The sequence below is a fragment of the Carassius auratus genome, chromosome 8, assembly GCF_003368295.1.
Source record: "Carassius auratus strain Wakin chromosome 8, ASM336829v1, whole genome shotgun sequence".
Classification (NCBI taxonomy): Eukaryota; Metazoa; Chordata; class Actinopteri; order Cypriniformes; family Cyprinidae; genus Carassius; species Carassius auratus.
The window spans coordinates 21,222,135-21,239,353 of NC_039250.1; the positions used below are offsets into that span (position 1 = coordinate 21,222,135).

General features: G+C 40.6%; 1 protein-coding gene across 1 annotated transcript in view; it reads right to left on the bottom strand.

The window, feature by feature from the left end:
• LOC113107592 (sodium-coupled neutral amino acid transporter 5-like) overlaps positions 1-16,029 on the bottom strand; it is a 44,099-nt gene extending 28,070 nt beyond the window's left edge. Inside the window, exons 1-4 of the mRNA XM_026270216.1 lie at positions 15,858-16,029; positions 4,941-5,075; positions 4,033-4,117; positions 3,636-3,751 (exon numbers count right to left, since the gene is read on the bottom strand). Of these exons, the coding sequence (XP_026126001.1) occupies positions 3,636-3,751; positions 4,033-4,117; positions 4,941-5,005 (266 nt within the window). The 5' untranslated portion in view covers positions 5,006-5,075; positions 15,858-16,029. The remainder of the gene's footprint in view (positions 1-3,635; positions 3,752-4,032; positions 4,118-4,940; positions 5,076-15,857) is intronic.
• Positions 16,030-17,219: the final 1,190 nt, after the last annotated feature.

The following is a 17,219-nucleotide window of genomic DNA, read 5'->3' on the forward strand; positions in this document are numbered from 1 at the left end:
GACTTTGAACTTTCGAAACTCCCTGTAAAACTTTCTGCTTTCCATCAACAAGTATTATTATACTGGAAATTGATTTTCAAGCATAATTTTAGCCCTCATAATATGTCAATCTGGAACAACAGATGTATAACTGTGAACAGAAAATCTTTGTTTATTGATGAGTGGTGGCAGAAGGGCATATGGTCACTAACACATTTAGTGGACAATGTGGGAAATATACTAAGCCATGTTGCTTTTTGTGGTAAATACAATATAAGTTGCTCTTCTAAAATGTATGAAAAAATTATCAAGAATATTCCATTACAGATGCTTAAATTAGTAAGTGAACATCTGAAACATTCAAGGATAATACCTAAAGTACAAGAACTTATTATAGAAAATGTAAGCTTTGTTGACAGAAAATGTTCAAACAAATTCTTAAGAGACTGTTTAATACATCAATGTTTCCCAGGACCGGTATTAAGAAATTACATTTTTCGTCATTATTAGAAGAAAGAAGTGTGTAAAATTAGGACCAATTTTCTTTCATTTCCTGTTAATCCTAAATGTAAAGAGGTGCACTTTAAAATTCTGAATCATATATATCCAACAAAATAATTTTTGAGAACTAGATTTAATGTTGGGGATTCAAATTTATGTCAAATATGTAAGGTAGAGATAGAAACAGTTGAACACTTGTTTTTTCAATGCAGTTTGGTAAACAAATTTTGGAATGATGCATTGAGATGGATGCAACAAAGAATACCTGTAAGGTTGATACTGTCGTGGGAATTTATTAAATTTGGGCTATTAATAAAGGATAAAAAGGTATCCTATGTAATTAATAATGTGTTGCTTTTGCTGAAATTTTATATACACAAATGTAAATTTTTCAAAATCCCTCCAAAATTAGTGGTTTTTAAGGAGGAGTTTAAAGTATATTCGGAGACCGTGAGAAGGATGAAAAGTCCTAAAGCAGTGTATTTGTACTCCTTATTGGAAGACTTTGATTTTATAAATTGAATATTGTCCTACTCCCCTACTTTATATATTTATTTGTTCATTTAATTTTATTTGTATTTTATTTACATTTTTTCTTTTTCTTTTAGTTTTATTTTCACCTAGGCTTCAACTTTTCTTGCCTGCTGATGTGAATATGTATATTGTGTTGTAATATTTGTATGTACGCTCAGGTTTGATTGTAAATCTGAAACTTCGAATGCCTTTTTTTGTTAAGGTTCAATAAATGTCAATAAAAAAAAAAAAAAAAAAACATGATTTGAGACAACCTGCTGTATTTCAACTCAGCGCCACCTAGTGGTCAGAAGAGATATGAAAAATGCATATTTTGCCTTATAACTTCTGAATGATTTGGCCAAAAATCACACAACTGGTGTCTTCAGATTCAGTTAGTCATGTCGAGTCGAATGATATCGAATTTTCCCGTGTCAGCCTTTTTAGGCGTCAGCCATTTTGAATTATGTTTTAAAATGCTGTATTTTTTTAATGCATTATCGTATCGTTACGAAAATAATTAAAAAAAATCTTCAGCTCCATGCCCTGAAGGTATTCAAAAAGTTTGGTGGAAGCGCCGCCTTTTGGTCAAAAGTTATAATGAGATATCACAAAAATGCTAATAACTTTTGAATATATTAGCCTATTGAAATGAAAATGTTCTCCCTATATTCTTTGGTTCTTGCTGAGAGCATCGATACCAATAATGGCAAAATTAGCCATACTTCCTGTCCGCCATTTTGATTAATGTTGAAAACTTACTTTTTCAAACTCCTCCTAGACTGTTAGTCCGATTTTCACCAAATGTGACTTGGATCATCTTCAGACCAAGCTGGCCAGAAATTATGGATTTCGTGTCGATATACAAAACGGTTCTCATTTAGCGCATCAATGAATTTGCTAGAAGGATGCCAAAATACATTTGGGGCTGCACACATCTTTGACATATTTGCACCAAACTTTGTGTCTGTTATTGTCACCTCAAACTGACCATGCCACATAAATTTGGCCACCTATTGGTCAAGAGTAATAAACCATTCATTAACCCTGAATAATTACACTTATAAAAATGCTAATAACTTTTTAATGCATTAGCCTATTGCAATGAAACTCATCTCAAAATATTCCCTGGCTTATGCCGATAACATAGATACCAAATATGCCAGAGTAAGCGGAACTTCCTATCCGCTTCTTTTGATTTATGTTGTGAACCTACTTTTTCGAACTCCTCAACAACGTTAGTCTGATTTTCACCTAAATTGAATCACCAAAAAATTGAAAGATGATCTTTAGACTGTGCTGACTAGATGTTATGGATTTTGTATCGATGCACGAAACGGTTTTCGCATACCACCGTGACGAATTTGAGGCATCATGCCAAAATGACACCTCAGGCTGTATCTCTGCAATGCTTTAGCATATTGACACTAAACTTTTTGTGTGTTATTGTCATCTCACACAGAACATACCAAAATGATTTGATTACAGCGCCATCTGTTGGTCAAAAGTGATAGGCAATTTAATTGTATTATTAGTGGTTGTATTTATGATTTTTTAGCCATTTCAATTATCCTAAAATTGCTGTAATTGCTCACTTTTGCATCTACTGTGGTCCTTCATGCCATTCTTAGCTCCTTAATTTGCCGCTGGAGTGTTTGGGCCCATAATTGCTGCTTGCAGCTATATTTATTATTATTGTTATATTATTTATTTATTTATTTATTTCGCATATGTATACTAAGCTTTGGCAATATTGTATCATTTACATTCATGCCAATAAAGCAAATTTGAATTGAATTGATTTAAAGTTGAACTGATACAGACAGACATACAGAGAGAGAGACAAAGATACAGACAGACAGACAGAAAGAAATACAGACAGATTAATAAAATGTAGCCAAATGCCAAGGACAGATTTATTAGGGGCCGTTCACATGTCGCGCCTAAAAACGCATGGAAAAAGCTAGGCCAGCCACTTTCTCCTTCTTTCCAAAGCGCTCGGGCAGTTGCGCCCCTGAGGCTCTGCCTTTGCTAAGCAACCATGATGTGCTCTCTCCATGAAGACACGGAAATTTCAGCAAAAGATAAATGGATTTGCAGCTCTAAAAATCGCTTGCAGTTGCTCTGCTACTAAATTTATTTAAAAATGGCAATCCATATACAACTATATTCAGCTGTTCCTTCATCTTGTCTGAGCTTTCAACGTTGTTACGGGAAAGGATGAAGCTGATTGGATGGTTCTTGTCACATGACCCGCGGTGCGCTTGCGGCATTCTGAAAAGTTGAAATGTTTTTAACTCGATGCAGTGTGGACGCGCCACCGCGTTGCTTCCATTTTGAGCGCACATACTGCGAGCCTGCATTGGAAATAACGAACTTGAGCGTGCAAAAGACGCGATATGTGAACGGCCCCTTAAACTTCTCTAGAACCTGAAATGTTCTGTTTACATTTGTAAGTATGAGCACATACCAGAAAGACAATTTACACACAGTACTCATTATGTTTATGACATAAAAGAAACACTTATTTGTTAGAACTAATTTTTACTAGCACACCTTCAATAACCTTTATTTTTATTATCTATTTATACCATAAATCAACCTAAATGCAAATGCTTGATTGGAAGTGTAGTTTGACTTACACAAAAAGGATGATTCCGGTGTTGGCCATGGCATAAGCCAGTCCCAGAATTCCACTGCCTATAATGGCGTTACTGAGGTTTAAAATAGACATTCCGAAAGAAGTCTTTTCCTTGAACTGTGATAAAAGTTGAATGTTGTGTTAGTCATGGATTGTATGTCTATTTATCTGAATAAGTTATTTTAATTTAAATAGTAGATTAACTTTTTCTGTGTATTAACGCCACAAACTATTACTAGGACAGAGTAGTTACAAGTAATTCCTACTGTTACACATTATACTTAACTGTAATATAGAGAGGGTCTATGTTTGTGAATCTTTTACATCATTCGAATCAGTTTCATCCAGCTTTATTCAGCAAGTTTTTGTGAAGGCAGTTCTGAAATCTGGATACTCACATCTGTAAACTGAGTTTCTGTCTTTCCATTACTCTTACAGGGGAGGAAGGTATCACCCTCTGTCATGTTTTCGAGGGCATCAGATCTGTGTAATATAAGCAAAATGATTTATTTATTTATTTTGCAAAGTAACAAATGGTACATTTGAATTACTCTGTTTTGAGCTCTATTTCATCTTGCATTGAAAATGTTTAAAAACAAAATGCAGGAAAAGCTACTGATTCTCTTTTTGACCAGGTGAGGACCATCAAGATATAAGATTTATCTCTAATTGCATTAATGCAGCAGGTTTGTGAATGCTGTATTAATAAATGCGTTTAAAACAGTGGTTGCAGGCTCAAATTACCAAGTGGTTACTGAATTGCTTTTTATTAAAAACAAAATGGTTAATTTAAATGTTAATAAAGCTGAAAAAAAATATAAGATGAAAACATGTATAATAAGCTTAAGTACTAAAATTTCTAACTGATAACATACCGATTACGAACTGATCCTAATGGAAATAAAAACTTTAACTAAATATTTAAATGATATTTTATTAAAAACAAAATTTAATAAAACATAATATTACTAGATATTACACTAAGATAAAAATGAAATATAAAATTTAAAAAGTTAATTTAAAATATTAATAAAACACTGATTTGGTGTAATATATTATATATAAAAAACATACATGAGATAATATTACTAGCTAAACCAACATGCAAGTGAAAATTGAGGTCTGATTTAATGATAGTCTAATAACACCTGAGTTTCAGATCCCTAGTATCTTTCAAACCAAGCTTTGCATTAATTGGCAAAAAAAGTTACAAGCTAGAAGATATGATATCATGTCAAATTTGTGAACTTTTAAAGCAGTAACTTTTTTTTGCAAAAGTTCCTCTTGTTTTGAAGTTGAAACTTACCCATTCTCAAGACTTCTGTCAGAGTTGAGAACATAGTGACCGTTTGATATATTCTGTAGTTCCATTTTACACTGTAAAACACTTAACAATCCTCCAAAGAACACTGTCTGCAAGCTCAAGCTCTGTCAACACAATCTGAAACACAAGGAAAAGGTTCTGGGATAAATTATCATTTTACTGACAACTGAAATCAACATGAAACACGAGTGCTTTGCTGAAAATTGTTCAAAAATGTCCAAAATCTAGAACATAAATTGCAGATTCAGTACATGCTCAAATCTGCTTAAGCATTGAGATCAGTGACAATAACTTTCAACAGGACCATATCCTTCATGTAAATAATATTAAGGTCGAGGACAAGACAGGGGAAACGTAATGGTAAAAACATTCTGCAGAGCGTTACTGCATGCTAAAAAACACCTAATGGAAAGATTAGCCTTGATAGAAAACAGCTGTGAGTGTCTGTGTGCATATTGTTCCTCTTCATCATCAGATTCAGGCTGGCAGTACAATGCTTTGTGTTTTTAAAGCTTGATTACTTTAAACAAAGTAAAAATACACTATCATTTTAATATGTGGGAGGTGCAATTACATACTATATAAAAACTAAATATATTCAGATCTTCCCAAATAAGAAAAGTATCATGCTACTGAAAATTCTGCTGACTGTTTTCACACAGGTTTCCTGTACACAATTGCCATTTGTCAGGTGAATGGATAACTCTGCCTCCAAATTCTTAATTTTGTTTAAGCCATTGTTGCTGTTTCAGTTGGTCTGGATGATTAACCAGGAGGTCAAGGTTTTACTGTTTAGCATGGCCCTATGGTAACAGCTTTCTCTAAGTATTCTCTAAGTATTACAGGCCTATAGGTCAACTAACAATTAACAATTACAATCAAGTACTTAATATGTATTTACAAGTCATAAAAATTGCCTTTTATTTCATTCATTTTATATTTTCTTTAAAAATAATACTTTTTAACAATTTGAAGAACACTAAAGTGCACACTGAATACAATTTAAGAACTCATCTGTTTCACAAAGGTTATTAAAGAGACACTTCACCCTAAAATGAAAATGTAGTCATTAATCACTTACCCCCATGTCGTTTCAAACCCGTAAAACATTAGTTTGTCTTCAGAACACAATTTAAGATATTTTGGATGAAAACCTGGAGGCTTGAGACTGTCCCATAGACTGCCAAGTAAATACTGTGCTGCATATGCTCTTCTACATAAACATAGAAACAGTGCATCCTTGTGGCGCAGATGACACAGAAGAACACACGCAGAACGGTGATATGGAGTGACGCAGAGGAGACTGTTGACAAAGGAATTATTGAATAAAGTCGTTATTTTTGCAAACATTTTCCCGTCGCTTCATTTAACCCAGATTGCATGTCTGATTGTAGATGGAGTATTCTGATGACAACTTTTCATACCTTTTATTAACCTTGACACTGTTATTTACTTGGCAATCTATAGCCTAATTTCCACTGTCGGGGCAGTGCGAGCCAGGGCTTAAAGCGGGCCGGGCGGGGCTCATAGCCCCGGGCCAGTAGCACGAGGCCAGAATAGCCCAGGGTTTCCACAGTGGAGCTTGAAGCACCGCTGCACGTCACTAAAACACGCCCTTTACACGCCTCTCAGAACAACGTCATGCAACCTCATCATTTCACCATCAAAGAGAAGTTATCAGAAAACTAAGAAATAAGTCACTGGAACATGCGCGATCACACATGAACATGATAAAAGCGGCCGTTTGTTTGCATGCTTTGTTATATATTCACATTCAAAAGCATCGATGTTTTAACTATAGAATTGATTTCATTTATCAGGACTCAAAATTAATCACACAGAAATACACTTATTTCTATTTTATTTATTTTTAACACTTATGAAAATAGCCAGCTTATTCAGTCTAGTCTGTTTCTGTTCATTTGAAGCCACAGTAGCCGTCATATTTAGAATGAATGATAATATCTCTATTTTATTTTATGACGGTTTCATCGGGCGCACGCGCCTGGACCTAAGTTAACTTCCGGTCTGTGTTATATCGGTCTGGCTGCGGTGCCATCTACAAACGCAGTTAAAGGCAAGGTGATGAGTTGACTGAAGTTGGGCTCAGGTGGTTGTGCTGCAGGATGTGTTTTCCATACATTTATTTATTTTTGGAGACTCAACACAATTTTAAAACTGATCGATTTTCAAAAAGGCTTCGTTAAATAAACATGAGTAACGTAACATTACGTAACGTACTGCACGTTTAATAATAATAATTCCTTTCATTTATGTTTAAATATCAAAAGGAGGCACAGTTGTTTTTATATCGCTGTATTTCTGAAGTAGGACTTGAATGTTATATGCCTGATAAAGCAGCGTCTGAGCGTACCAGCTCTGCTTTGTTTACAGCTGTTACTGGGGAAACCTCTATTTCTCGCGCTTTATGTCTATGCTTTAAAACATCTCCTGCTGGCAAAGAATGAATTTGCATTTTCATTAAGTCTGCCTGATCCACGCAGCAAACATATTTTGTTTGTTATAAAAAATATCTACTCTAGAGGGACTTGACTGTTGTTATTGATTCTATTTGGAGTCTACCGGAAGTTAAGTTAGGTCCACAAAAGCGCTCACGCGCATTAACGTTTGTTTATGTTGATGCCGTTGAAACCGTCTATAAAAGCTCCTGAACAAAAAACATTATTAGGCTATATTCTTTTATGATAGGCAACGATAGATAAACTCTCGAGACAAGGCTTGTGACAGATAATATAAGTTACTTAATAAATACACGATTGTGATAGAGAATAAGAAGCTGATGTCTGATTTCTTCAAGCTGTCATATGTTTACTATAGCCGCGTTTCCACCGCAGGAACTTTACCCAGGAACTAGGGACTTGGTCCGGTACTTGGTGTGTTTCCACCGCAGGAACCAGGAACTAAATAAAAGTTCCGGGTAAAAAAATGCCCCCCAGAAAGTCCCTGCTGGCGAGGTGGTACTTTTTTAAAGTTCCGGAACTTTCGGGGGCGGGACTTTGGTGCTAAACATGCTGATTGGTTGAGTTCACGCAGCATTGGTTGAGTTCAACCATGTGACGGCTGGTGAAAGACAGTCCGGAAACAAATGCGAGTTAACAGGATTTAATGAGAAGAAGACAAGTAGAACAATGACACACAAAGACGATGGGACGATAACACTCCAGGGAGACGGTGGTTGGTGAGAAATCCAGCCTGAAGTGGAGTGTAGGTGGGAAGTCCGGGTCTTGGTGGCGTGAGGCAGCAGGAGAGAGTGGCACAGGAACTGCGGGGAATAGAGCCGAAGGTAAGTGTCCGTGTCTGAGTGATCGTGCGGAGAGTGGATGAGGTTCTAGGGAAAAACACAGACATCCAAACGCAAACTAACACTAAAGCCAGACGGGGGTAACACAACGACATGAAACAACGATCTCACAAACACAAGACGTGAGACAAGCCATTATATAGGAGATGAGTAATGAGTGGCAGCTGTTGCTGATACAATAAACGGACACGCCCACAACTAATCAGTGCAGACGCAGAACACACAGAATTCACCACAAAGTGAAAACAACCCGAGATCACGGTTTACCAACCGTGACAGTACCCCCCCTCTAAGAACTCCTCCTGGAGTTCCCAGAAGGGCCTACCTGCTGATTGAATTCATCAATAAGGGAGTGATCCAATATGTCCCTAGCAGGTACCCAACTCCTCTCCTCCGGACCGTAACCTTCCCAGTCCACCAGATACTGGAATCCTCGTCCCCTCCGTCTCGAGTCCAGAATACGATTAACCGAATATGCTGGTTCCCCTTCTACAAGACGCGTCGGCGGGGGAACCGGAGTAGGCGGATTAATACGTGCATAAAACACAGGTTTAATTTTGGACACATGAAAGGCGGGGTGTATCCTCTTGTACGCAGGAGGTAGTTTGAGGCGGACTGTCACCGGATTAATGATCTTGGTTATAGTGAACGGGCCGATAAATTTGGGAGCTAATTTGTTCGAAACGGATCGCAATGGAATGTTACTGGTAGAAAGCCACACTTTTGACCCACGACGTAGACGGGAGGCTTTGACCGGTGGCGATCGGCCTTGGCCTTAGTGCGCTCCCTCACCCAGAGCAGAGTCTCACGGGCTCTGGTCCAGGTGCGGTGGCACCTCTGGACAAACGCGTGAGCAGAGGGGACCGCGACTTCAGACTCCAGACTGGGAAAAGCTGGTGGCTGGTACCCTACACTACACTGGAACGGAGAGAGGCCCGTTGCTGACACTGGCAACGAATTGTGGGCCTACTCCACCATAGAGAGTTGTTGACTCCAGGAAGAAGGATTCTTGGAGACCAAACATCTCAACGTCCTCTCTAAATCTTGGTTGGCTCGCTCAGACTGTCCGTTGCTTTGGGGATGATAACCCGACGACAAGCTAACTGTCGCTCCTAATAACTTGCAAAATTCTCTCCAAAATTTGGATATAAACTGGGATCCCCTGTCTGAGACCACGTCTACCGGGAGGCCATGAAGCCGAAAGACGTGATCTAACACAGTAACCGCTGTCTCCTTGGTTGTCGGTAATTTGGGCAAGGGAATGAAATGTGCCGCCTTCGAGAACCGGTCCACTACAGTCAAAACGACTGTCATGCCATTAGAGGGCGGGAGGGCGGTAACAAAATCTAGAGCGATATGTGACTAGGGTCTCGAAGGGACAGACAGCGGTTGAAGGAGCCCATCAGGAGGTCGGTTAGATGACTTTCCACTGGCACACACTGAGCAAGCCAAAACAAAATCGCGGACGTTGCGAGCCATACGTGGCCACCAGAATCGTTGTCTAACCAACCCATTAGTTCTACTTATCCCTGGATGACAAGCCATGTTGGAACAATGACCCCACCGGACAACTTCGGACCTTAACTCCTCCGGCACAAATAAGCGGTTCGGTGGGCAACCGGACGGAGGCGTTACCCCTTCTAAGGCCGTCTTGACCTTCGACTCAACCTCCCATACGAGTGCTGAGACAACTAATCTCTCAGGCAAAATACACTCAGGAGTAACGAGACGGGTGGAGGGATCAAAAAGACGTGACAAAGAATCGGGTTTAACGTTCTTGGAACCCGGGCGGTACGATAGGGTAAAATCAAAACGACCGAAAAAAAGTGCCCACCGAGCCTGCCTGGAATTGAGTCTTTTAGCAGTTCTAATGTATTCTAAATTCTTATGATCGGTCCAAACAATAAAGGGAACCCCTGAACCCTCTAACCAGTGGCGCCACTCCTCCAACGCTAATTTGACCTCCAACAACTCTCTATTGCCAATGTCATAATTACGTTCGGCAGGAGATAATCGATGAGAGAAAAACGCGCAAGGGTGGACCTTATCGTCTGAAGCAGCACGTTGGGACAACACTGCTCCTACCCCCACCTCTGATGCGTCGACCTCCACTACGAACTGCCGTGTGGGATCAGGGGCGACAAGGATGGGAGCCGAAACAAAGCGGCTCTTTAGGTTGGAAAACACAGTTTCAGCTGCGTCAGACCACCTGAACGGAGTACTGGGGGAGGTCAAGGCTGTCAGAGGTGAGGCTAGTTGGCTGTAATTACGAATAAAACGCCGATAGAAATTGGCGAACCCCAGAAACCGCTGTAGGGCCTTACGGGAATCTGGAGATGGCCAATCTATCACAGCCTTTACCTTGTCAGGGTCCATTCGTATTCCCTCAGACGACACGATAAACCCTAGGAAGGGGACCGACTGTGCATGGAATACGCACTTCTCTGCCTTGACAAAAAGCCCATTCTCTAGTAACCTCTGGAGCACTCGTCTGACATGTTGGACATGTTCCTGGAGAGATGAAGAAAAAATCAGTATGTCATCCAGGTAAACATATATAAACTGATCTACCATATCTCTCAACACGTCATTCACGAGTGCTTGGAAAACTCAGGGCGAGTTGGAAAGCCCGAACGGCATAACCAAATATTCAAAATGCCCTCTAGGGGTATTAAAGGCAGTTTTCCATTCATCCCCCTTCCTGATGCGGACCAAATGATAAGCGTTACGTAAATCCAATTTTGTGAATACCGATGCTCCCTGCAACCTCTCGAAAGCTGAAGACATGAGTGGTAATGGATAAGTATTCTTAATAGTAATGTTGTTCAGCTCCCGGTAATCGATACAAGGTCGCAGAGAACCATCCTTCTTACCCACAAAAAAGAACCCCCGCCCCCGCTGGAGATTAGGAAGGACGGATGAATCCAGAGTCTAGGGAATCAGAAATGTATTTCTCCATGGCCTCCCTCTCAGGAATAGAAAGAGAGTATAACTTGCCTTTAGGCGGAGATTTACCTGACACTAAGTCTATGGCACAGTCATAGGGACGATGCGGAGGAAGAGAAGCAGCCCGGGACTTACTGAACACCTCCTTCAGGTCCAGATACTCTACGGGCACGTTTGGCAACGCCATGGTCTCCTTCTGAAAGACAGACACAGGAACAACAGGACAGGCAGAAACCAAACAAGACTCATGACAACTTTCGCTCCACAATGTGATAGTGTTCGAACCCCATTCCACTCGTGGATTATGTTTGGGCAACCAGGAGTGACCTAAAACAATGGGAGCAACAGGGGAGTCCATGAGAAAAAAGGATATGGTTTTTTGATGATTGCCGGATGTGATGAGTGTGATGGGTTCAGTATGGTGGGTGACGGGAGGCAGTTCCTGGCCGTTGAGTGCGGTGACATGGATGGGGAGAGACACAGGAAGGACAGGAATGTTCAGGTGATGTGCAAGTGAAGAATCCATGAAGTTACCTTCGGCTCCGGAGTCCAGAAGGGCGTGACTCTCGTGATGTTGATTTCTCCACCGCAGTTTCACCGGAAGGAGGGTCGATGATGTAGGTGAGGACTTCTCAGCGGAGATCCCACCCGATAGTAGCCTCAGGTTTACTACCGGGCTGGGTCCTTTAACCGGGCAAGAGTAGATGTTATGATCAAAGTCTCCACAGTATAAACATAGTCCTTGGGACCTCCGCCATTCCCTCTCCCTCCGGGACAGCCGAGCTCAACCCACCTGCATGGGCTCGTGATCGTCGACAGAGCCGACCGTGTTCTCTCGACTCAAGCGCCCCCTACCAGGAGAGAATGGAGGTCTGGAAGGACTGTGTTGGTGGCCCAGGCGATTAAACCTGGCCTCCACCCGCAACGCCAGGTCGATGAATTCGTTGAGGGTAGGGGGCAGCTCGAGGAGGTAGATCTCCTGCTGCACACGGTCGGATAACCCATGCAGGAATTTATCCCACTGCGCCGCCTCGTTCCACTGGCACGCGGCCGCCAGGATACGGAACTCGATGGAATATTCTGTGACCGATGAATGTCCTTGACGGAGTTCCGAGAGGCGATGGGCGGCCTCCCTGCCGGTCGCGGCCCGGTCGAAAACTCTCTTCATCTCGTCAGAAAGGAGGTGGAATGAGGCACAGCACGGATGTTGATTCTCCCACACCGCCATTCCCCATAAGGCAGCCTTGCCCGATAAGAGTGTGAGCATGAACGCTACCTTGGATTCTTCGGTGGCGAAAGTGCGGGGCTGCAGGGCAAAATGCATAGAGCACTTGTTAAGGAATGTACTGCAATAAGTTGGCTCACCAGCGTAACTCTCCGGCGCTGGAAGTTGCGGCTCAGGCCGGAAGTGGTCCTGGGGAATCCCCGGGGGAACGGTCGGCGCAGGCGGGGCGATGGGCGCAGTGGGAGACGTGAGCTGATGGATCTGCTGGGTGAGCTTGGACACCTGTGCCACTAGCGCTTGGACAGCGCGTCCGGTGTTCGAGATGCTCTCCTGCTGCTGATCCATTCTCTTGACGCTATGGTGCAGGAAATCGGTGAAGGTGTTGGTGCTCGCTGCTTCCATGTTGGGTGAGATCGTTCTGTGACGGCTGGTGAAAGACAGTCCGGAAACAAATGCGAGTTAACAGGATTTAATGAGAAGAAGACAAGTAGAACAATGACGATGGGACGATAACACTCCAGGGAGACGGTGGTTGGTGAGAAATCCAGCCTGAAGTGGAGTGTAGGTGGGAAGTCCGGGTCTTGGTGGCGTGAGGCAGCAGGAGAAAGTGGCACAGGAACTGCGGGGAATAGAGCCGAAGGTAAGTGTCCGTGGCTGAGTGAACGTGCGGAGAGTGGATGAGGTTCTAGGGAAAAACACAGACATCCAAACGCAAACTAACACTAAAGCCAGACGGGGGTAACACAACGACATGAAACAACGATCTCACAAACACAAGACGTGAGACAAGCCATTATATAGGAGATGAGTAATGAGTGGCAGCTGTTGCTGATACAATAAACGGAGACGCCCACAACTAATCAGTGCAGATGCAGAACACACAGAATTCACCACAAAGTGAAAACAACCCGAGATCAAACCACCATTTATTTGGATCAACATTTTCAAAATATTACTGTTATTGTGTCATGAAATGTAATTTTAAAAGTATTTCAGGCGAGAATGTAGTTGTTTGAAACTCAAATCTGTTGTTTATTTATAAAGACAGCGTCTATTTAAAAATGTGTTTCGCCGATCTCTGAGACGGTGAGCTCCACGCAATCAGCGGGAGCTCAGTCCTCATGTATCCGCAGAGAGCAGCCTTTCCTGGGATAGACCTCCTGATATGTGCCGCTGGCTCTGATGTGTCTTTAGTGGTTAAACATAAAATATAATTCAGCTGCGGGGTAAATCTAACAGGTTTTATTTGGTCTGTTTTCATTCATCTATATGTTAAAATGAAAATAAAAAAGGCAAATTTATATAATATTTCGTTTCATTGTAATGGCTGCATATACACATTTCCCTGAACTAAGTACATTTCTGCAGTTGTTATTATGCTCAAATGAAAACGAAAGGAGGCAGTGGTATTTGATATCCTATTTCGTTTTATTGTAAATATACAGTAAGGAAAATTGCAGTAGCCAAGACGAGCAGACTGAAGTTATCAAGTACCCTGCTGTTTATAGATTTACCGGACTTGCGTCGTCGCGGACATCACACTCCCGAGACGAATGCACAAAGTCTGAACCAACTACCGAGGATGCACGTCCAAAATCAGCTTACTTTTTTTTTTTTTTTTTTTTTTTTATCAGCGGTACTTTGTATTGAGAAACACGCGCAGACCTACGTCACCAGTTTGTTTGCCTAATCTACCTGGTATTTTACACCGCGGTGGAAACGCAGAAAGCAACAGGTCTGGGGGGAAAAAAGTTCCTGGGAAATAAAGTTCCTGGTACAAATGTTCCGGGTAATTTCGGTGGAAACGTGGCATATGGTAACATGTTTAGCGTGCATATCTATTTCATCGCTTATAAATATTTCTGCCTTATTTAGTGATTATAATCCACATTGGATTAAGTTATTTCAAACACTCGCTGCTGACTGAAAGAGAGTTTTGAGCTCGACTTATTTAAAAAAGTGTTTAATGCTCGTGTTAAAGCTGTTATCTTTCTGAAATGATCCGCAGCACAGACTTGCTATTTTTATAAAAGCTCCTGAACAAAAATCATTATTATATTTTGATGATATGCAACGTGGAGCTAAACTCTTGAAACGAGATGACAGATAAAATGTTACTTAATAAATACACAATTGTGATAGAGAATAAGAAGCTGACGTCTGATTTCTCCAAGCGGTTCTGAAATGATCCGCGCTGACGCTCTCTAGACTCGGAGAAACTCCACCTTTGTTCATAACCCATCCTCTAGCCCCAGCTGGCCCGCTTTGGCCCAAGGTTTTCGTCGGGCCAAAAAACCCTGGCCGTTGGCCCCGAGGAAGCCCCCGGCGAGGCACGATCAAGCCCCGGAAGTGACATTGGAAACGCGACTGGCCCTGGCACGCACTAGCACGCCCGGTCTTAGCTCGATAGTGGAAACACGGCTACTGGGACAGTCTCAAGCCTCCAGGTTTTCATCCAAAATCTCTTAAATTGTGTTCCTAAGAAGAACGGAGCTTTTACTGGTTTGGAACGACATGGTGATTATTGAAAAAAAATTCATTTTGTGGTGGAGTAACCCTTTAAGCATGAAGCTATAGTGTTGATGGACACACCACAGTGTGAGTCACATGTTATTATTATAAAAAGTCTAATATTGTATTTGTATATCATATAGGCATCTTTTAGTACAAATAGCATGGCTGATGAAATTTTTTTTAAGCTTGCACTCTCGGCATGACAAGGAAACATTGTGAAAAATTTGCCAGTTCTTGTACGTCAAGAAATACTTAGATCTTAATCTTCCGTTCAGGATACGGGCAGTAGCCTTATAAGAGAAAATGTCTGTATTCATTCTCTGCTATATTTGGGTTTTGAATCATGATTCCCTGAATACTTTAAGTCTTGCTAATGCTTGGCAAGCACAGAACTACAGTCTTTAAAGGTCAAGCTACTAGCAAAATAAGTCGGTGAAGATTAAAATATCAGAAATATATTTAGCTTTAGAGCCACATATTAATTAATGCTCCATTTAAAACACTATATTAAAGACCATCATACTCTGCACAATCTATTTTGTGTTGTTTAAAGTGAAAGCAAGACAAGAGATATACAGTTCAACTGAAGTGTACTTTAACAGAGTACCATCATCCATGATGTAAAATATGGAAAAATATGGAAAATAAGTTAATGCCAAAGGTACTCATGACAAACCATCAATTCACTGCCAAAATTAACAACTGGTGTGAAATAATGCATGATGTGAATAAAAACAATCTTACAGAAACTGTAAAACAAGGGAAGTTAATCCTGTGAGGCAAGTTTTGGTTACATGACTCAACTTTATTGGTATTGAAACAGAATGAACCTCCCTACACACCCTTATTCAAACACACGCTTGTATTCAAGCAGTAAAGAGAAAATACTCACACCTGTGGGATAAAGAGAAACCTTGAGAAATGAAAAAAGTCTCTAAGTGTAGCAACAGTGGTATCCTGAGGTCAGAGAGTCCTCATTCATTCGTTTGTTAATGTGTTAAGTGAAGCTGTCCAGCTTGTGTGAGAAAACATTCAGAGCTCACCTGTGTTCTGAGACGGGAAAGGGGAGGAGATGAACTCCTGTGTGGAGGAGTGGACATGTGTCTGTGTCTAGGGAAGCCCTGGTCTGAGTCTTCCATAAAATAGTTTAAAATCATGATTCGGCAGAGGGTTTTTTTTATGTATGTGTATGCTTATATATGAATACAAATTATACTATGGTAGAAAAAAGACATCCAGGCATTAGAACACTGAAGAATGATCATGCTTGAAATTTATAACAGTATGGGGGATTTTTTTACTCTTTCACCTAGACTGTGTCAGTTCCCCGAACTAGAAAATACAAAAAACGTCCAAACCAAGTTAAGATTAACAATTTAATTGAGGTTCAAAAAATAAAAAACAGATGCAATATGGATAAACAAATGATAAAGCTTGGCTTATTAATTATCAGATCCCTTTCTACGAAAACACTTTTCGTAAATAATATGATCACTGATCATAATATACATGTGCTCTGTTTTACAGAAAACCTGGCTAAAACCTGATGATTACATTATTTTAAATGAGTCCACCCCCCAAGATTAGTGTTATACTCATGAGCCGCGCCTAAAAGGCAAAGGGGGAGGTGTTGCTTCAATTTATAACAATGTTTTCAGGATTTCTCAGAGGGCAGGCTTCAAGTATAACTCGTCTGAAGTAATGGTGCTTCATATAACATTATCCAGAGAAACAAATGTTAATGATAAATCCTCTGTTATGTTTGTACTGGCTACTGTATACAGGCCACCAGGGCACCATACAGACTTTATTAAAGAGTTCGGTGATTTTACATCCGAGTTAGTTCTGGCTGCAGATAAAGTTTTAATAGTTGGTGATTTTAATATCCATGTTGATAATGAAAAAGATGCATTGGGATCATTATTTATAGACATTCTGAACTCTACTGGGGTTAGACAACACGTTTCAGTACTCATTGTCGAAATCATACTCTAGATTTAATACTGTCACATGGATTTGATGTTGATAGTGTTGCAATTATGCTGCCAAGTGATGATATCTCAGATCATTTTTTAGTTCTGTGCAAACTTCATATAGCCAACATTGTAAATTCTACTTCTTGTTACAAGTATGGAAGAACCATCACTTCTACAACAAAAGACTGCTTTTTAAGTTATCTTCCTGATGTGTCCAAATTCCTTAGCATATCCAAAACCTCAGAACAACTTGATGATGTAACAGAAACTATGGACTC